Source organism: Scyliorhinus torazame, chromosome 9, assembly GCF_047496885.1.
Source record: "Scyliorhinus torazame isolate Kashiwa2021f chromosome 9, sScyTor2.1, whole genome shotgun sequence".
NCBI classification, from domain to species: Eukaryota; Metazoa; Chordata; class Chondrichthyes; order Carcharhiniformes; family Scyliorhinidae; genus Scyliorhinus; species Scyliorhinus torazame.
This window is the reverse complement of record NC_092715.1, coordinates 61,071,417-61,092,960: the sequence shown is the minus strand read 5'-3', so window position 1 is coordinate 61,092,960 and position 21,544 is coordinate 61,071,417. Positions and strand designations below refer to the sequence as shown.

General features: G+C 48.7%; 1 protein-coding gene across 3 annotated transcripts in view; it reads right to left on the bottom strand.

Annotated features, from left to right (window-relative positions):
- dmgdh (dimethylglycine dehydrogenase) overlaps nt 1–21,544 on the bottom strand; it is a 249,086-nt gene that overhangs the window by 99,156 nt on the left and 128,386 nt on the right. For all 3 annotated transcript variants that reach the window (XM_072515994.1, XM_072515993.1, XM_072515995.1), the window contains 2 exons: nt 12,139–12,308; nt 8,991–9,144 (listed from right to left, as the gene is read on the bottom strand). In XM_072515994.1, coding sequence (XP_072372095.1) covers nt 8,991–9,144; nt 12,139–12,308 — 324 coding nt within the window. The remainder of the gene's footprint in view (nt 1–8,990; nt 9,145–12,138; nt 12,309–21,544) is intronic.

Here is a 21,544-nt window from a genome sequence, read left to right as displayed (position 1 = left end):
TCCTTCTGCACTGTAAGTTCTATGATTCTATGAACGTCGTGTGGGGATTGAATCTACTCCCTCCATGATGGTTAGCACAATTACTTCACAGCTCAACCACTCAGCTAGAAAGCTCAACCACTCATTGAGCACACTGAGCCACTGAGATCCAGTTGGTTGGTTTTTAAATGCACTTATAAAGAAGAAATGACTAGAACTGCAGGAGTCTATAGATTCCGTTTCCAGATGTCTAATAATGAAAAGATTAACAGGGTGATTTCCAGCAATATGTTCAGGTGCCAAATATCCTCGGAGGTGGCCAAGATGGGTACTGGAGCTGAAGCACAGGTTTATCCTGCGTTTAGCTACCTTGGAAAAGGAGCCACAAAATGTGTTAGGAATGGGTTGCCCGGATGCTCGTAATGGAGATGATTGCCACTTAACGTGCCTGCTGGTTCTTCCTAAGGAGGCTGCGTGGCGGTTTGGTGTTTCGTGATTGTCCTAATGCCCTCCCGTAACAGCAACCAACTGTTTGGGAGAAAACATGGTGTCGACGTGGTTTCTAAGTGCTACTTAAAGTGATACTCAGCATTCCATGTTTACTTGCTGCTGGAGCTGTGAGGAGGACACATGGAACATATCGGCAGACTCTCTGGGACACTTTGTTAAACTCTATGAACACTCTGTCAACATTTATTCCAGAACTTCTCTCAGGACTTCACCAAAAAAGAGAAAGTGCTGCGCTGCTCTACATTTTGGACACCTCAAAGGAATCACCAAGAAAGCTTGGTCATGGGCCTATTGTTAGGGATCCCCATGGCTGGGAAGAAGAATGGAAGGAAGACATGAGGCCAGGCAGAGCGGCACCAGCCGCTCCAGGAGAGCGGGACAAAAGGGTGAGGAGGGCGATGTTTACCCTATGCCTCTACGGGTATGGGGCATCCTTCCTCTTCCTCTGGACCTCTTCTCCCAGGATCAAAGTGCAATATCTGAGAATGTATGATTCCTCTTTGTCAGTCCCCGAGCCATCCAACAACGTACTGCTGTGCGCCAGCCAGAAACTCGTGGAAGTGGGTGCAAGGAGCCAATATATACTGATCCAGAACAATCGAGTCTAATCAGCACTCGAGTGCTAAACATTCAGTAAACTAGTTTAGCATCTCCAGGTTCACAATGTGGTAATCAGCTATTAGAATCAAACTGTGTGCTAAAACAAACATGTTTATAAGCATGGCGCCCAGTCAATACCTATTTTCACCTTTTGGCTAAAATAACTTCGGTGTTTTGGGTTCACCAAACCCCCTGTTGCTGGTCTAGTTACCCTTTCGGGTTCTTAAGTTCTTTTTTAACATTATTTCATTTCCATGGCTCAGGTCTCAATGTAACCCTCCGAAGAATTCTGTTATTTGGAAGATAGAAATGCAGGACGTGCACTGAACTATGCTGCTACAGGGCTAGATAAGTGAGCAAAATTGTTTGACAATTCATTATCCCAGAATCTGGTCCATTTTGAATGAGATATGGGCTGGAATTCAATGCCCGCCCCCAAGGCGGCTTCTGGAAACAGGAGGTTGACAGGTTGAGACCCCACTACCCTTCCACTTCTGCCTTGATTTAAATTTGGGGCAAGGAGGCTCACGGACAGCCTTCTCATCCTCACCATTGATTAAAGTCCTTTTGTGGGCAATTAATGCCCACTTAAGGACTTCATCCTGTTACAGGTGGTATTAAACCAGTAGTTGGTGGGCAGGGGAATGGTCATGTAGGAAGCCTGAAAATAAAGACCTGGGCATGGCATTAGGATGGAGAGGCCTGCTCTGTGCCACCCCTGACCTTTCGTGCGACCCCTCTGCACATGTCACCTAGTGATCCGCCCCCTCTGTTAAACTCTATGAACACTCTGTCAACATTTATTCCAGAACTTCTCTCAGGACTTCACCAAAAAAGAGAAAGTGCTGCGCTGCTCTACATTTTGGACACCTCAAAGGAATCACCAAGAAAGCTTGGTCATGGGCCTATTGTTAGGGATCCCCATGGCTGGGAAGAAGAATGGAACCCAAGCAGTAACTTCATTATGTAAGCCTACTTGTGACAATAATAGATCATTATTAAAAGTGAGCAAGGTTCATTCAAAATATGTGGGCACAACAAAGGGACATCATCGATCACATTTACTGTTTTTAGTTTCCTAACAACACTGAGGCAGGAGCAGCAGCATTTCCTGCCTTCCAGCCAGTGACAAACGCCCAGGCATACTTCCAGAATCCTGCTGAAAACAATTTAAACAAAGCTGACTGTCAAATTCTCCAGGGTCAGCACCAGGTCACTCAATTGGGTCAGGCAGACCTGCCCTATCACACAGCAGAATTCTTGCCAAGAAAGAAAGTCCTATCCATTTTTTTAACGAAATTGATACACACTTTTCTCCGTTTGGAAAAGAATATTCTGGAAATTAGTAATATACTTCAGCCTGGAACTTCCGGTGGTGGCCATGGTGTGAGTGGTTGCACACAGGGCAGCTCCTGCTTGAAGGTGTAGAAAAGAGCTCTTTTTACCCAAAATCGGTGTAGCTGAAGGTTGGAGAAGTATAACAATAATAATAACAATCACTTATTATCACAAGTAGGCTTCAATGAAGTTACTGTGAAAAGCCCCTAGTCGCCACATTCCAGCGCCTGTTCGGGGAGGCCGGTACGGGAATTGAACCCGCGCTGCTGGTCTTGTTCTGCATTACAAGCCAGATGTTTAGCCCACTGTTCCCGTCCCCGGGAGTGGTATGTCTGAGTGGTATGGCAGAAGAAGGTGAAAGACCTGGCCAAGGAATTGGAAGAGACCTGTGGCGCAGCAGCTATTGGACAAATGGTGGAGGGGGAAGGGCTAGTGCAAGTTGGAAGATCCCAGATGGAACAGTTGATGGCCTTCATCAAGGAAGAGTTCCGCCAGCAGAGGAAGGAGATGCATGAGGATCGCTCGAAGGCCATCGAATGGACTGTGGCACCCTTGAAGGGCTCGATGGAGAGGGTGGAGAAATGTCTGGAGGTACAGGGGTCGCAGAACCAAGAGATTGAGAGAGTGATATCAGACCACAGCGATCGGGTGGTGGCACTGTCTGTAGAGGTGGGGCTCTTAGGAGACCTTTGCAAGACGCTGAGAGCAAAAGTGGAGGATCACTAAAACAGATTGAGAAGGCAAAATTTGCGAATGGTCGGCCTACCTGAAGGAGTGGAAGGTGCGAGTGCCACGAGGTATCTTTCGAGGATGCTGGTGGGACTGGTGGCAGAGGGGGTGCTGGATAAGGCCTCGGAGGCGGTCAGGACACACAGATCTCTGAGGCAGATGCGGGCAGTGATCATGAGAATCCACAAGTTTGTGGAGGAAGAGAAGATCCTGCAGTGGACCAGGGAGAAATGGAACTGGGAGGGCAACAAGGTCCGAATATACAAGGACATTGGAGCTGAACTGGCAAAATGGCGTGCGGGGTTCAACAGGGCCAAGGCAGTGCTGTGTCAATGGCAAGTCAGGTTTGGGGTGCTCAACGGGCAGCACGGTGGCGCAGTGGTTAGCATTGCTGCCTCGTGGCGCCAAGGTCCACGGTCCGATCCCGGCTTTGGGTCACTGTCCGTGTGGAGTTTGCACATTCTCCCCGTGTTTGCGTGGGTGTTGCCCCTACAACCCAAAGATGTGCAGACTAGGTGGATTGGCCACGCTAAATTGCCCCTTAATTGGAAAAAAATGAATTGGGTACTCTAAATTTATTTTTGAAAAAAAAGGTGGTCTACCCGGTGAAACAATGGGGGACTTATGAGGGCTGGGAATTTTGAGGCCCAGGAAGCGGCCAATGACTTTATCAAAGAGCCCAAACTGGGGGAGAACTGAACATTTTTGGGAGACGAAGGTGATGGCACCTCAGAACAATGGAATATACGGATAGAGTGAGCGTTGGAGGAAGGGGGCTTTTTTCTTTTCCTCCTAGGTGGAGGGCATTTCTTTTTTCTGTTGCATCGACGATGGGTAGCAGGGTGAAAAGTTTGTAAGGGGACGGCTGTCCCCCCTCCCCTCCTGTGGCTGTGTTTTTCTTTTTGTTTGACTTTGGTGGAGGTGACCTGTGGTCTGAGATGCGTCTTTCTTTGGGTGGGTAAGGGTGAGGTCTGTGGGGAGCCTTCTGCATAGAACAAAGATGTGAGGGTGGGAGAGGGTTGGGGGTGTCAGTAGGAGGAGTCTTTGCACAAGAGTTGCTACGCTGGCAGGTAATGCTGGTGAATGGAAGTGAGGTGGGGCAAAAGGCTGCGGGAGATGGTCGGGGGGAGGGGCGGGGTGACGCAACGCAGCAGGGTTGGAGAATAAATGTGGTCAGGGACGGAGAAGGGGCCATCTTGTATGGGCCCGGTACAGGATGAAATCAGAAGGCGTCAGTTGAGGTTCCCGAGGGTGGATGAGGATCTGGTGGAATGGCTGGGAGCCCCAATTAAAATTGAGGAAATAATGGAGGGGCTGGAGGGCATGGAGTCGGGCAAGGCCCCGGGGCCGGACGGCTACACGGTGGAATTCTAGAAGTTTTCAGAGATATTGAGCACACTGCTGGTGAGGACATTTAATGAAGCAAGAGAGAAGGGAGTCCTCCCCCCAACAATGTCGCAGGCCTTGATTTCATTGATCCTGAAACGGGAGAAGGATCCGGAGCAATGCGGGTCATACAGGCCAATTTCTCTACTGAATGTGGACGCCAAACTGCTGACTAAGATATTGGCCACAAGGATAGAGGATTGTGTCCCGGGGGTGATAGGGGAAGACAAGTCGGGATTTGTAAAGGGCAGGCAACTCAAGGCCAATGTTCGAAGGCTTTTAAATGTTATTATGATGCCCTCAGAAGGAAAGGAGATGAAAGTGGTGGTTGCGATGGCCTTTTTTAAACGGGTAAATAAGGTTATTTTGGGCTTTGTGTGGGCGGGTAAAACCCAGCGAGTGAAGAAAGTGTTGCTGGAGCGCAGTCGGGGGAGGGTGGGTTGGCGCTGCCGAACTTTTGGAATTACTACTGGTCGGCTAATATAGCCATGATTAGGAAGTGGGTAGTGGGGGGGGGGGGGTCGGTGTGTGTGCGAATGGAGGCGGCGTCATGTAAAGACACAAGTTTGGGAGCACTGATAACGGCACCTCTTCCGTTCTCGCCGGCCCAATACTCCACAAGTCTGGTAGTCGTGGCGGCTCTGAGAATCTGGGGGCAGTGGAGAAGATATAAGAGAGTGGAGGGAGCATCGGTTTGGACCCCGATTTACAATAACCATTGGTTTGTACCCGGTAGGCTGGATGGTGGGTTCCTGAGATGGCAAAATTACAGGAATTAGAAGGATGGTGGATCTATTTATGGACGGGAGCTTCCCCAGCTGGAAAGCCTTGGAGGATAAATTTGAATTGCCAGCAGGGAACGGGTTTAGGAGACTTCTTGAGAAGACAGGATCCGGCCTTCCCTCTGCTGCCGCCATGGGGGACACAGGACAGAGTGGTCTCCAGTCCATGGGTGGGAGAGGGGAAGGTATCAGATATCTGCCAGGAACTTTTGGAATCGGAGGAAACTATGGTGGAGGAGCTTAAGGGCAAGTGGGAAGATGAGCTAGGGGGAGAGATGGAGGCGGGTCTGTGGGCGGATGCCCTAAGCAGGGTTACCCCATCCTCATCATGTACCAGGCTTAGCCTGATACAATTCATGGTAGTCCACCGGGCACACATTACGGTGGCCCGGATGAGAAAGTTTTCGGGGTAGAGGACAGGTGTGCGAGGTGCGCGGGAAGCCCAGCAAATCATGTCCACATGTTTTGGGATTGCCCGAAGCTTCAGAGGGTTTTGGCAGGGTTTTGCTAAGGCGATGTCCATGGTACTCAAAACACGGGTGGTGCCGAGTCCGGAAGTAGCGATCTTTGGAGTGTCGGAAGATCCGGGAGTTCAGGGGGGAAAGAGGCCGACATATTGGCCTTTGCCTCCTGGTAGCCCGGAGACGGACCTTATAAACGTGGAGGGACTCGAAGTTCCCGAGTGTAGAGACTGGGTGAGTGACATGGTTGGGTTTCTCAGTCTTGAGAAAATAAAGTTCGCCTTAAGAGGGTCAATGGTCGGGTTCACCCGGAGGTGGCAGCCATTCGTCGACTTTCTCAGGGAAAATTAAAATGTCAGCAGAAGCTGAATGCCAAAGGGGGGGGGGGGGCGGGCCAGACTGTTGTTCTACGGTTGGAGCGCGAGAAGATTGTGATGGGGGTGGAAATTATGAGGGATTAGCGAGGAGGAAAAAGTTGCGGGGCAATTTGATAGGTTGACGACGGGGAGGGCGGTCAGACAGCTGCTTAGGGCAAGGGGGTTGCAGAACGAGTATGGGGAGAAGCCGAGTCGAATGTCAGCGCATCAACTACGGAGGCAGGCCGTGTCCAGCGTAATATTGAGATAACGGACTGGGGCAGGGAATGTGGGGCTGGATTCTCCGATTCTCGATGGCATGGGAACGCTGGTGTTTTCCGCTCTAGCTGCCGATACGCCCCGGTGAATTGCCGGGTCCGTTGCCGCACATGCGCACGTGCTTCATGGCAGCGGCCGCTCGCAGACCTGGCCCGCGAAATAATCCCCCCCTTCGGCCGACTTGCGCGCCCAGGAGGACCACCCCCCACAGTGCCACCAGCCCCGAATAATGTTCCTCCCTGCCCGCGGATTGCACCCCCCCCTCAACGAATGTGGCAGCGCTGGACTGAGTCCGCAACCGCCACGCCAAGTTCCCACAGGTGAGACCACATGTGTCCTTGGCCATCAGGAACTCGGCCGGTCGGGGGCGGAGCATCAGGGGCGGACCTCAGGTAATGTCCAGAGGCCGTCGATACGTGGCGCGGCGGCGTGGCGAGGCCGGTGTATGTCGCTTTGGAGGGGACGGAGCATCGCAAAAGTGGCGCCGCCCCCGATTTGGTCGGTAACTTGGATTCTACGGCCAGTCGCCGAACATGATCTTGGCGTCGGCGACCGGAGAATCCAGCCCGTGGTGTCGGAGCCGGGGAAGATAAATGAGGAGTTTAGGGATTATTATAAGGAGCTGAACTGGACGGACCAGGGGGGTGAAGAGGGGGTCATGGGACGGTTTTTAGATGGACTGGAGTTTCCACAGTTGGAGGAAGAGAAGAGGTAGGCGCTAGAGGAGCCTTTGGGGCTGAGGGAGATATTGGACAGTACAAGGGGTATGACGTCGGGAAGGCCCCAGGGCCCGATGGTTACCCAGCGGAATTTTATAAGGGGTTTGCGACGGACCTGGCACCGCATCTCTTGGAGGCATTTAGAGAAGTGTTGGAGAAGTGTGAACTGCTGGAGACGATGATGCAGGCAATGATCACATTGATACCAAAGAAGAGGAAAGACCCCTTAGAATGTGGGTCGTACAGACCCATATCGTTGTTAAATACAGATGTGAATCTGCTGGCTATGTTGGCGGCAGGAACAATGGAAGGTTGTGTCTGGGGTATGGTCGTGGAGGACCAGACAGGCTTCGTAAAGGGTGGGCGGCTCTCTAGTAATATAAAGAGGCTGTTAAATGTGATCATGACCCCATCAAGAGGTCAGGTACCGGAGGTAGTGGTGTCCATGGATGTGGAGAAGGCATTTGACCGGGTGGAGTGGCGGTACCTGTTTGAGGTCCTGGGAAGGTGCGGGTTTGGGCCGATGTTTGTGGCATGGTGCGCCAGTTATATGTGGCACTGGTGGCGAGTATGGGTTCACAAAACTTTGAACTGCACAGGGGAACAAGGCAGGGGTGCCCGCTATCGCCGTTTTTGTTTGCGCTACTGTATTGCCAAAAATAAATGAATACATGTTTGAAATTAATTTACTGACAAAATATTCTTCCAGTTTCCTGATCATGGGTTATTTTCAGGATGATGGTAATCCCTCTCCTCCACACCAAAAATAATGCAATGAGTAGCAGTGTGTACATGATCTACAAACATAGGTTTCATTACGTTCCAATGGGGGTTATAATATGGAACCTTTTTGTTCACTCATTATTGGGATGTGGATGTCGCTGGTATCTTATTGCCCAATCCCTAATTGCCCCTGAAAAGGCGGCAGCGAGCTGCCTTTTTGAACTGTTGCAATCCTTGGGGTTTAGTACACCCAACGTGGTGTTAGGGAACGAGGTCTAGGATTTTGACCCAGTGACAGTGAAGGAACAGCAACACCGTTCCAAGTCAGAATTGTGCGTGACTTGGAAGGGAACCTGCAGGCGGTGGCGTCCCCACGTGTTTGCTGCCTTTCTTCTTCTCGGTAGTAGTGAGATTTGGTAGGTGCTGTCAAAGGAGCCTCGGTGAGCTGCTGCAGTGCATCTGTAAGTGGTATACACCCCCTGCCACTGTGCAAAATGTTGGCACTGAGATGCTGAAACTGAAGTGAGCATTTGTCAGTTTATTTCAAGGTTATTTGATGCATTTATCTCCATGTGAATAGTACACATCGAAAACACATCCCAGAATGGGCCACTGTTCAATAGAACACGAAGGGAGTCACACCGAGTTGTAGAAAGAAATGGGGTGGGATTCTCCGTCCCGCTGCACCCGTTTTCTGATGTGGCATGCCCCCTCTGGCAGCGGGATCCTCCCTCCCGCCAACTGGCCAATGGGGTTTCCCATTGTGGGCACCCCCACGCCGTCGGGGAATTCGCTGGCATGAGTGCGCTGCCGGCAAAACGGAAGAGCCCACCGACGAAGGATCTAGCCCACAAAGTTTTATTACAATAACTATTATTTACGCGGCAGAAAAGATCCCAGCTGGATCTCTCACTTTTGTGTTGGTACCCAAACTGGCTGACTTTATACACAGGTTTAGCTGTATATTGTTTAGGGTTCCCCGTCCCCTTTAACGTGGGTGGTCATATTCAGCGAGGCTCACGGGGAGTTTAATCATGGCCACTTCCTAAGTCCCGTGCGGGTTATGACACACTGCTTTTCCAGTCACCTGAACTTTCATTCACATTTAATTACGATTTTCCATCTCACCTATAACCTGTGTCATCTCCAGGTTTGTAGAACCAGTGTGGCTGTTCCCAGCCGGCATGGAACCCCATGGATGCCTTGTCTTTCAAGGGTTCATAAATTCCACTTACTCTTTCAGTTGGTCGTCCTCTAAACCGTTCTTCTTTGGGATATCCAACTGAGCAAAGAAAAAAATTATGTCAGGTAATTTGTGAATTCAACTACCAGTAATTCCATTAATAACAATTTCTGGTTCCCTATTAAGTTTCAACAGAAGGCGGTAGACCTGAAATGCCAACACCAATCCGTGGCCGAGGCATTTTTTACAATATTTTTACAATTACAATTACAATCTCCTCTCGCCGGAACTACCCATTGTAGCGCGAGATCAGAACAGCATTTGTAAATGCCGTCCGATCTCCAAAAAGAGTCCAGCCCCAACGCAACATGGGAGGGTCGAGGATCCCCCAACGCAGCACCCAACACCCACATCAGGCAGCCCCAGCCAATCGTGCACGCAAAAGCTGTTAGCTTAGCACCTTGGCAGTGCCAACCTGGCGCCCGAGGCGAAGGAGTTGAATCCCAAAGTCTCATGTATCTCGGGATTATGCACATTTGAGTAAAACTTACTGCCTCACTCTAATATGCAGATTTGCTAAAAAGTGATCCTGTCCATTGTGGGCGGAATTCCCCTTGTAACGTCTCCAGAGATTGCGTTGTATCTCGCGAGGTGTTGCGAGCCGGGTAGATTGCGAGAGTGGGTTTTCACCGACCATGCTGCACTGGGGCGAGATGTTTTTTCCGTGCAGCAGGGCCAGAGGATCGCGCCCTAGGTCTTTATTAACATTAAATTTCGGGACTTGTGGGAGGAAACCGGAGCACCCGGAGGAAACCCATGCAGACACAGGGAGAAAGTGTAGACTCCGCCCAGACAGTGACCCAAGCCGGGAATCGAACCTGGGTCCCTGGCGCTGTGAAGCAACTATGCTAACCACTGTGCTACCGTGACGCCCATCACTGCCACCACTGATTCACCACTGACGGAGGCCACCTGGCCTGTCTTATCTATGTTGGCTCTCTGAGAACTACTCAGGTATTCCTACTTTCTTGCCTTTTCCTGCATTAGGGATTAAAATTCTTGGACCAAATTGTTCCAAAAGTTCCATTCAAGTAACTCAGGATTGTACGGTAGGAACATTTGTTCAGGGTGGACCTTTCTAACATAGCCTTTGTGACGTTACTGAAATTATGTAACTACAGTAATGTAATGATGCCATGGTATACTTCTCTACTTGTAACCACAGTAAGTGTTTGCATAAACACAACTGCTTTTGGTAAAATCACCTCAGATGGAATTTGAACCAGAAATGTCAAAGGTGTAGAACATAGAACATTACAGCGCAGTACAGGCCCTTCGGCCCTCGATCTTGCACCGACCTGTGAAACCACTCTAAAGCCCATCTACACTATTCCCTTATTGTCCATATGTCTATCCAATGACCATTTGTTGGTGAGTCCACTACTGTTACAGGCAGGGCATTCCACGCCCCTACTACTCTCTGAGTAAAGAACCTACCTCTGACATCTGTCCTATATCTATCTCCCCTCAATTTAAAGCTATGTCCCCTCGTGCTAGACATCACCATCCGAGGAAAAAGGCTCTCACTGTCTACCCTATCTAATCCTCTGATCATCTTGTATGCCTCAACTAAGTCACCTCTTAACCTTCTTCTCTCTAACGAAAACAGCCTCAAGTCTCTCAGCCTTCCCTCATAAGATCTTCCCTCCAAACCAGGCAACATTCTGGTAAATCTCCTCTGCACTCTTTCCGATGCTTCCACATCCTTCCTATAATGCGGCGACCAGAATTGCACGCAATACTCCAAATGCGGCCGCACCAGAGTTTTGTACAGCTGCAACATGACCTCATGGCTCCGAAACTCAATCCCTCTACCAATAAAAGCTAATACACCGTACGCCTTCTTAACAACCCTCTCAACCTGGGTGGCAACTTTCAGGGATCTATGTACATGGACACCGAGATTTCTCTGCTCATCCACACTACCAAGAATCTTACCATTAGCCCAGTACTCTGTCTTCCTGTTATTCCTTCCAAAATGAATCAACTCACACTTTTCTGCATTAAACTCCATTTGCCATCTCTCAGCCCAGCGCTTCAGCTTATCTGTGTCCCTCTGTAACGTGTAACATCCTTCCGCACTGTCCACAACTCCACCGACTTTAGTATCATCTGCAAATTTACTCACCCATCCTTCTATGCCCTCCTCCAGGTCATTTATAAAAATGACAAACAGCAGTGGCCCCAAAACGGATCCTTGTGGTACAACACTAGTAACTGGACTCCAGTCTGAACATTTCTCATCAACCACCACCCTTTGTCTTCTTCCAGCTAGCCAATTTCTGATCCAAACTGCTAAATCTCCCTGAATCCCATGCCTCCGTATTTTCTGCAGTAGCCTATCGTGGGGAAGCTTATCAAACGCTTTACTAAAATCCATATACACCACATCAACTGCTTTACCCTCATCCACCTGTTTGGTCACCTCATCAAAGAACACAATAAGGTTTGTGAGGCACGACCTACCCTTCACAAAACCGTGTTGGCTATCTCTAATCAAATTATTCCTTTCCAGATGATTATACATCCTATCTCTTATAAACCTTTCCAAGACTTTGCCCACAACAGAAGTAAGGCTCACTGGTCTGTAGCTACCGGGGTTGTCTCTACTCCCCTTCTTGAACAAGGGGACACATTTGCTATCCTCTAGTCTTCTGGCACTATTCCTGATGACAAAGATGACTTAAAGATCAAAGCCAAAGGCTCAGAAATCTCCTCCCTAGCTTCCCAGAGAATCCTAGGATAAATCCCATCCGGCTCAGGGGACTTATCTATTTTCACACTTTCCAGAATTGCTAACACCTCCTCCTTATGAACCTCAAGCCCTTCTAGTCTAGTAGCCTGAATCTCAGCATTCTCCTCGACAACATTGTCTTTTTCCTGTGTGAATACTGACAAAAAATATTCATTTAGCACCTCTCCTATCTCCTCGGACTCCACGTACAACTTCCCACTACTGTCCTTGACTGGCCCTTCTCTTACCCGAGTAAACTTATTAATTAAATCATACCCAATCCCCTCCACCCTTCTTACCAGCATTGTTGAACCCATATGACTCTCTTGCTTTCTCTATTGAGAATTTGGTTGTTGTCCATTTTCCATAGCGATTGGGATCGAGTTCAATGAGATCAAAATCAGGTTCCCCACCTATAATCCAATCGCTAAGATACTTTCCAATCCCACCAGCATGAATGATTCCATACCTGAAAATACAGATATATTTTAGTTAAGGTGAAAACAATAACAATTCATGCCCAATTGTTTAGCTTGGTTATTTTAATTCATTAAACACATAAGCATATATGCTGTCTGATTAACTCAGAAAACAAGGACAGATGGAGGAAATATATTGAAGTGGTCTCCTGGGCTGACGCTACCAGAGTTTGTGGGAACAGAATAACTGAGGAGACCATACTGGCAAAAGGCACCTTAACTCAGGAAGGACATCAAGGCTTTAAAGAGCATGCAGCACAAGTGGCTAGCACTGTGGCTTCACAGCGCCAGGGTTCCAGGTTTGATTCCCCACTGTGAGGAGTCTGCATGTTCTCCCGGGTCTGCGTGGGTTTCCTCTGGGTGCTCCGGTTTCCTCCCACAGTCCAAAGACGCGCAGGTTAGGTGGACTGGCCATGATAAATTGCCCTTAGTGTCCAAAAAGGTTAGGTGCGGTTATTGGGTTACGGGGATAGGGTGGAAGTGAGGGCTTAAGTGGGTCGGTGCAGACTTGATGGGCCAAATGGCCTCCTCCTGCACTGTATGTTCTATGTCTATGTCAGTGGATATCTACTAGAATAGTACCAGGGCAGTGGGACATCAGTTATATAGAGAGACCAGAGAAACTGTGGCTGTTCTCCTTAAGCAAATAAGGTCAGAAATAATTTAATGGAGGTTTAATGACATTCCCGCATGAACTCAACGATCCTTTGGTTGATCCATCAAATTTTCCATCCCACCCACGACGATTCCCGCCACATGCGGGACCGGAAGTTCCTGGCCAGACTGGTTATGTTACTAGATTAGTAATCCAGAGTGTTGTCCTAATGACCTGGCGATATGAGATCAAATCCCATCATGGCAGCTAGGATGTTTAAATACAGTTAATTAATTAAATAAAGCTGTAATATAAACACTAGCATCAGAAATTCTGACCATGAGACTCCTGGATTGCTGTTAAAGCTGATCTGGTTCACTGATGTCCTATAGGGAAGGAAATCTGGTCTGGCCTCTATGTTACTTTTATTTACTCCTTCACGGGATGTAGACATCGTTGGCTAGTCAACATTTATTGCTCACCCCTAAATGCCCTTGAGCGGGTGATGGTGAGCTGCCTTCTTGAACTGCTGTAGTCCATGTGGTGTAGGCACATCCCTAGAACGCTTCTTCTACACCATAACAATTCCGTGATTCACAGTGCTGTTTGGGAGTTCCAGCATTTTGACCCAGTGGCAATGAAGGAACGGCAATATATTTCCAAGTCAGGATGTTGTGTGGCTTGGAGGAGAATCTGCGGGCGGTGGTGTTCCAAGACTTTAATTCAATTTTTATTTACTGTCCTTGTCCTCGGTGGTAGAGGTTAGGATGTTGGAGGTGCTGTCGAAGGAGCCTTGGTGAGTTGCTGCAGTGCATCCTGTAGAAGGTACACACTGCTATCACTGTGCGCTGGTGGTGGAGGGAGTGAATGTTGAAGTTGGTTGATGGGATGATAAGCAAGTGGGCTGGATGGTGATAAGTTTCTTGAGTGTTGTCGGAGCTGCCCTCATCCAGGCTAGTGGAGAGTATTCCATCACACTCCTGACTTGGGCCTTGTAGATGATGGGCAGGCTTTGGGGAGTGAGGAGGTAAGTTACTCTCTGCAGAATTCACAGCCTCTGACCTGCTCTTGTAACCACAGTATTTTTATGGCTGGTCCAGTTGAGCTTCTGGTTAATGGTAACTCCCAGGATGTTGACAGTGGGTGATTCAACAATGGTAATGCCATTGAATGTCAAGGGGAGATGCTTGGATTCTCTCTTCTTGGAGACGGTCGTTGCCTGATGCCTGTGTGGCGCAAATGTTACTTTCCACTAATCAGCCCAAGCTTGAATGTTGTCCTTGTCGTGCTGATTATAGGAACAGGCTGCTTTCAATGTTGAGGTGATGCGAGTCGTGCTAAACATTGCCTATTCATCTGTGAACATCCCCACTTCTGGGGAGGGATTCTCCGACCCCCCCGCCGGGTCAGAGAATCTCCGGGGGGCTGGCGTGAATCCCACCCCCGCCGGTTGCCGAATTCTCCGGCACTGGTTATTCGGCGGGGGTGGGAATCGCGTCGCGCTGTTTGGCGGGCCCCCCCCCTGGCGATTCTCCGGTCCGCGATGGGCCGAAGTCCCGCTGCTGGAATGCCTGTCCCGCCGGCGAGAATCAAACCACCTCTCTTACCGGCGGGACAAGGCGGTGCGGGCGGGCTCCGGGGTCCTGGGGGGGGCGCGGGGCGATCTGGCCCCGGGGGGTGCCCCCACGTTGGCCTGGCCCGCGATCGGGGCCCACCGATCCGCGGGCGGGCCTGTGCCGTGGGGGCACTCTTTGCCTTCCTCCTTCACCATGGTCTCCACTATGGCGGAGGCGGAAGAGACCCCCTCCACTGCGCATGCACGGGGATGCCGTGAGCGGCCGCTGACGCTCCCGCGCATGCGTCGCACGGCAAAGTCATTTCCGCGCCAGCTGGCGGGGCACCAAAGGCCTTTCCCGCCAGCTAGCGGGGCGGAAATCAGTCCGGCGCGGGCTTAGTCCCTCAAGGTGAGGGCTCGGCCCCTCAAGATGCGGAGAATTCTGCACCTTTGGGGCGACGCGATGCCGGACTGATTCGCGCCGTTTTTGGCGCCGGTTGGCGGACATCGCGCCAATTGCAGAGAATCTCGCCCCTGGTCTTTAGATGCACAGCAAAGTGGTTGACTCTTAACTCATCTCCGAAATGGCCTAGCAATTAAGAATTACTAAGGATGGTCAATAAATGCTGGTCTTGTCAGCAATGCCCGTGTCCCATGAACGAACAATGAAAGGAAAAGGTATTCCAAATCATGAAGGCTTCTGTCATGAGTAAATAAGGAAGAACAGTTTCCAGTGGCAGGAGGGTTAATGACTCGTGAGCATAGATGTAAGGCAATTGACAGAAGAATCAGATGCAAGATGAGAAGGCATTTCTTTACTAAGCAAGTTGTTGTGATCTGGAATGCACTACCTGAAAGATGGTTGAAGCAGGTTCGATAATAACTTATGTACGGGAATTGGATAAAATGTGAAGCGTATTTGCTGAGGACTCAAAACCACACTTGTCAGATGTGTAATGACTAATTTGCATCTATTAACTTTGGGGAGAAGGTAAGCTTGGTATCCCTGGAGTTCTAAGTTGCATCTGGTACTGCTTGATTAGAACAAGTGGAGCATTGCAGGAATATCCAAGCGCTTGGCTGGTGCGCAATTGTTGGCAAAGGTGAATGAAACCTGTTGGGCCGCCGTGAACAGTACAAAGGATGCAGAAAATCTTTCTGAACATGAGCTCGGTGACCTCTGCAGCCATCTGGGATGGCCACTTCCAACTAGATGCAGAGGAACTCGCAAAGCCTGGCGGGTAAAATGGACAAGCCAAGACTCAGGCAGGCTCAGAGCCTGAAATGCATATTTGCCAGCAAAAGTCCAGACGGTATCGAAACTCCATCCAATTAGCATTGTAATAGAGCCGATTAGCATTTGATGGCCCATCTTCACCAAAACAAAGGACGGGTACTCAAGCAACCGGGACAGTCCCAGCCATTTCGGCGTCACTCCCTGTTGAAGGGAAACGCAAACAACGGGGTCAGTGACCGCTTGGGACATGCCCAGCCATCCAGATCCCCGCCCACTTATTGGTTAAGAATTGAACGGAGCGATCAGGGATCACCCAATTAGTAAGGCCCAAATCCCACAACCGCCCAAAAGAGCGCGAAAACCTCCCGAGTATAAAAAGAAGAGTTCGCCATATGTTCGCTCACTTTTGGCCTTGGTACCCCGGTCACGGCCATCGCCAAACGCAGCAACACCACAAGCGAGTCCAAGTTCAATGCCCCCTACCAGACGGATGAGCCCAGCTGAGCAGCAGTTGCTCCTTCGAACCCGAGAGATCCAGAATTGAACAGCGGCCACTGTTTTCTGACCTAAGCCGGGTGCCCGAAGTTAAGTACATGTTGTCTTAGTTGATATGTGTAGTTAACTAGTAGTGTTTATGTTGCATGACTAATTGTGTATAAATAAAGTACCTTGACCTTGAACTAACTAACTGGTGTTTGGCTCTTTGATCGATAGCCGGTTGAAACTTATGGTGGTATCATTCGATACCTGGCGACTCTAAGCATTCGGACATAGACAACATAGAAAGAAAGGCAAATTCACTGATTGCCATAATTGGAACAGAGACCAGAAAAGACAGAGTAGAAAAGAAAGCACAACACCTCAATATGGCTCTCTGCAGAGAAACGAAGAGAGAGCGGGTCTGCTGACTAACCTGGGATTCTGCTGTAAAGCACTTTGCTCTCATAGGGACCTTGCCATTCACAAACAGTTAGTAAGAAATGAAAAAGGTGCAATCAAGCAGATGTGTGCAAACCAACCAGTGGTGGACTTCATCTTCTAAGATCAAACCTTTGGTTGTTCAAACGGAAGGAGTTGTATCATGGCCCTGGACAGAAAGAAAGAGATGAGGCCAAGATTTCTCGACCAAAGCTGAAAGGAGGGGCTGGATTCTCCGCCCCACTGCACCACATTTCTGCTTCAGCATGCCGGCGGGATGCCCCATTACGCCGGCTGGTCAATGTGATTTTCCATTGTGGGGCAGCCCCACGCCGCCGGGAAACCTCGGGCAGCTGGCAAAATGCAGCATCCCGCCGGCAGAGAATCCAACCCCTGATGTTTGTGTCACAGAAATTTTGGCAGCATCATATGGATTGATTTTGATTTTGGTGAACCTGTATATAAAGAACTGGACCCCGCACCTGAACAAACTGGACGGATACCACTTGCTTATTTACAAACCTGACCCTGAGGGCCTGTAATGGCCAAACTTGAAAGTTCCAGCTTTCAAGAGTATTTGTTTTAGGCGTTCAGATTACCTTGTCAAATACTGTTCTATATACTGTATAAGTGAATGTTTCATTTTTACAGTACAGTTTTAAAGTCTTGTCAGCAACTAGTCCAGCATTGGCAGGAGATTCTGCAGACCATTTTTGAACCAGGGGAGTAAATTATGGACTTGCCTGGCTTATTAATTGAATTTAAATGGATCAACTTGACACTGGGAGCTTGGGATGCCAAGCCTATATCTAATGGCTGTGTTGTGCTAGTTAGGTAAACAGTAGGAAGTTAGCTAGGGTTCTGTCTCATGAGCTGTGCAGGGTTTAGTTGGTTAAACACCAACAGCATTAAGCACTTTTGAGCTCCCTAAATCTTGATTAGTACCAATTTGCACATATGCTTTCTGGATTTAGGTAAAGACCATAAGACCATAAGACATAGGAGCGGAAGTAAGGCCATTCGGCCCATCGAGTCCACTCTACCATTTAATCATGGCTGATTTCAACTCCATGTACCCGCTCTCTCTCCATAGCCCTTAATTCCTCGAAAAATCAAGAATTTATCAACTTCTGTCTTAAAGACACTCAACGTCCCGGTCTCCACCGCCCTCTGTGGCAATGAATTCCACAGACCCACCACTCTCTGGCTGAAGAAATTTCTCCTCATCTCTGTTCTAAAGTGACTCCCTTTTATTCTAAGGCCGTGCCCCTGGGTCCTAGTCTCCCCTGCTAATGGAAACAACTTCCCTACGTCCACGCTATCTAAGCCATTCATTATCTTGTAAGCTTCTATTAGATCTCCCCTCAACCTCCTAAACTCCAATGAATATAATCCCAGGATCCTCAGACGTTCATCGTATGTTAGGCCTACCATTCCTGGGATCATCCGTGTGAATCTCCGCTGGACCCGCTCCAGTGCCAATATGTCCTTCCTGAGGTGTGGGGCCCAAAATTGTTCACAGTATTCTAAATGGGGCCTAACTAATGCTTTATAAAGCTTCAGAAGTACATCCCTGCTTTTATATTCCAAGCCTCTTGAGATGAATGACAACATTGCATTTGCTTTCTTAATTACGGACTCAACCTGCAAGTTTACCTTTAGAGAATCCTGGACTAGGACTCCCAAGTCCCTTTGCACTTCAGCATTATGAATTTTGTCACCGTTTAGAAAATAGTCCACGCCTCTATTCTTTTTTCCAAAGTGCAAGACCTCGCACTTGCCCACGTTGAATTTCATCAGCCATTTCTTGGACCACTCTCCTAAACTGTCTAAATCTTTCTGCAGCCTCCCCACCTCCTCAATACTACCTGCCCCTCCACCTGTCTTTGTATCATCGGCAAACTTAGCCAGAATGCCCCCAGTCCCGTCATCTAGATCGTTAATATATAAAGAGAACAGCTGTGGCCCCAACACTGAACCCTGCGGGACACCACTCGTCACCGGTTGCCATTCCAAAAAAGAACCTTTTATCCCAATTCTCTGCCTTCTGCCTGACAGCCAATCGTCAATCCATGTTAGTACCTTGCCTCGAATACCATGGGCCCTTATTTTACTCAGCAGTCTCCATGAGGCTCCTTATCAAAGGCCTTTTGGAAGTCAAGATAGATAACATCCATTGGCTCTCCTTGGTCTAACCTATTTGTTATCTCTTCAAAGAACTCTAACAGGTTTGTCAGGCACGACCTCCCCTTACTAAATCCATGCTGACTTGTCCTAATCCAACCCTGCACTTCCAAGAATTTAGAAATCTCATCCTTAGCAATGGATTCTAGAATCTTGCCAACAACCGAGGTTAGGCTAATTGGCCTATAATTTTCCATCTTTTTCCTTGTTCCCTTCTTGAACAGGGGGGTTACAACAGCGATTTTCCAATCCTCTGGGACTTTCCCTGACTCCAGTGACTTTTGAAAGATCATAACTAACGCCTCCACTATTTCTTCAGCTATCTCCTTTAGAACTCTAGGATGTAGCCCATCTGGGCCCAGATATTTATCAATTTTTAGACCTTAGTTTCTCTAGCACTTTCTCCTTTGTGATGGCTACCATACTCAACTCTGCCCCCTGACTCTCCTGAATTGTTGGGATATTACTCATGTCTTCTACTGTGAAGACTGACGCAAAGTACTTATTTAGTTCCTCAGCTATTTCCTTGTCTCCCATCACTAGATTACCAGCGTCATTTTGGAGCGGCCCAATGTCTACTTTTGCCTCCCGTTTGTTTTTATTGTATTTAAATAAACTTTTACTATCATTCCTAATGTTACTGGCTAGCCTACCTTCATAATTGATCCTCTCTTTCCTTATTTCTCTCTTTGTTATCCTCTGTTTGTTTTTGTAGCCTTCCCAATCTTCTGACTTCCCATTACTCTTTGCCACATTATAGGCTTTCTCTTTTGCTTTGATGCATTCCCTAACTTCCTTTGTCAGCCATGGCTGTCTAATCCCCCCTCTGATAACCTTTCTTTTCTTTGGGATGAACCTCTGTACTGTGTCCTCAATTACTCCCAGAAACTCCTGCCATTGCTGTTCTACTGTCCTTCCCACTAGGCTCTGCTCCCAGTCGATTTTCGTCAGTTCCTCCCTCATGCCCCTGTAGTTACCTTTATTTAACTGTAACACCTTTACATCTGATTCTACCTTCTTTCTTTCAAATTGGAGATTGAATTCTACCATATTATGATCACTGCCTCCTAAGTGTTCCCTTAATTAGGATCTTTAATCAAGTCTGGCTCATTACATAACACTAAGTCCAGAATGGCCTGTCCCCTCGTGGGCTCCATCACAAGCTGTTCCAAAAAGCCCTCCTGTAAACATTCAATGAATTCCCTTTCCTTGGGTCCACTGGCAGCATTATTTACCCAGTCCACCTGCATATTGAAGTCCCCCATGATCACTGTGACCTTGCCTTTCTGACATGCACTTTCTATTTCGTGGTGCATTTTGTGTCCCTGGTCCTGACCACTGTTAGGAGGCCTGTACATAACTCCCAATACGGTTTTTTTGCCTTTGTGGTTCCTCAACTCTACCCACACAGACTCCACATCATCTGACCCTATGTCGTTTAGTGCTATTGATTTAATTTCATTCCTAATTAACAAGGCAACCCCGCCCCCTCTGCCCACCTCTCTGTCTTTTCGATAGGTTGTGAATCCCTGGATGTTTAAATGCCAGTCCTGAACCCCCTGCAACCACGTCTCTGTGATGCCTACCACATCATACCTGACAGTCACAATCTGGGCCACAAGCTCATCTACCTTGTTCCGTACACTGCGCGCATTTAAATATAGCACCTTTAATTTGCTATTGACCGTCCCTTTTTGTTTTCTTAGTGTGGTGGACCTTGGTTTACTGAGCCTTTCCATACACTGTGTCATATTTTGTGGGACGGGGACTATCGTAACCTCTCCTGAGTTCTGTCTTTTCGTGCTTTTTTGTATTCCTAAGCAGCTACGCTTCCCACTGATTACTTCACCTCTTGGTTCCCTGACTTTCCCTTCCCCCCCAATCTCTAGTTTAAAGTCCTATTGACCACCCTATTTACTCTTTTCGACAGAACACTGGTCCCAACTCGGTTCAGGTGGAGACCATCCCAACGGTATAGGTCCCCCCGTCCCAAAACTGATGCCAGTGTCCCATGAAAAGGAACCCCTCTTTCCCACACCACTCTTTCAGCCACGTGTTAACTTCCCTTTTTCTTGCCTCCCGATGCCACTTTGCACGTGGCTCGGGCAGTAATCCGGAGATTATGACCCTTGAGGACCTGTTTTTTAATTTGAATCCTAGCTCTTTATAATCTCTAAACAGGTCCTCTTTTCTAGACTTGCCTATGTTGTTGGTACCGACATGGACCACAACAACTGGATCCTCCCTCTCCAGTATCCTTTCAAGCCGGTCAGAGATGTCCTGCACCCTAGCACCGGGCAGGCAACATACCATGCGGGACTCTTTATCCTGCTCACAAAGGATACTATCTATCCTCCTGATAATAGAATCCCCTACAACTACAACTTGCCTATTTACTCCCTGCCCTTGAATGGCCTGCTGAACCATGGTGCCTTGGTCAGCTGACTCATCCTTCCTGCAGCCCTGTTCGCCATCCACACAGGGAGCAAGTGCCTCATACCTGTTGGACAGGGTCAAGGGCTGAGGCTCCTGAGTTCCTGACTGCTGGTTCCCTTTACCTGCCCGACTTGCAGTCACACCCTGCTGTCCCTGGCCACTGGCAGGATTTAAACTACTTACTCTGACAGGTGTGACTGCCTCCTGAAACACAGTGTCCAGGTAAGTCTCCCCCTTCCGGATGTGCCTCAGTGTTTGAAGCTCAGACTCCAGCTCATCAACTCTGAGCCGGAGCTCTTCG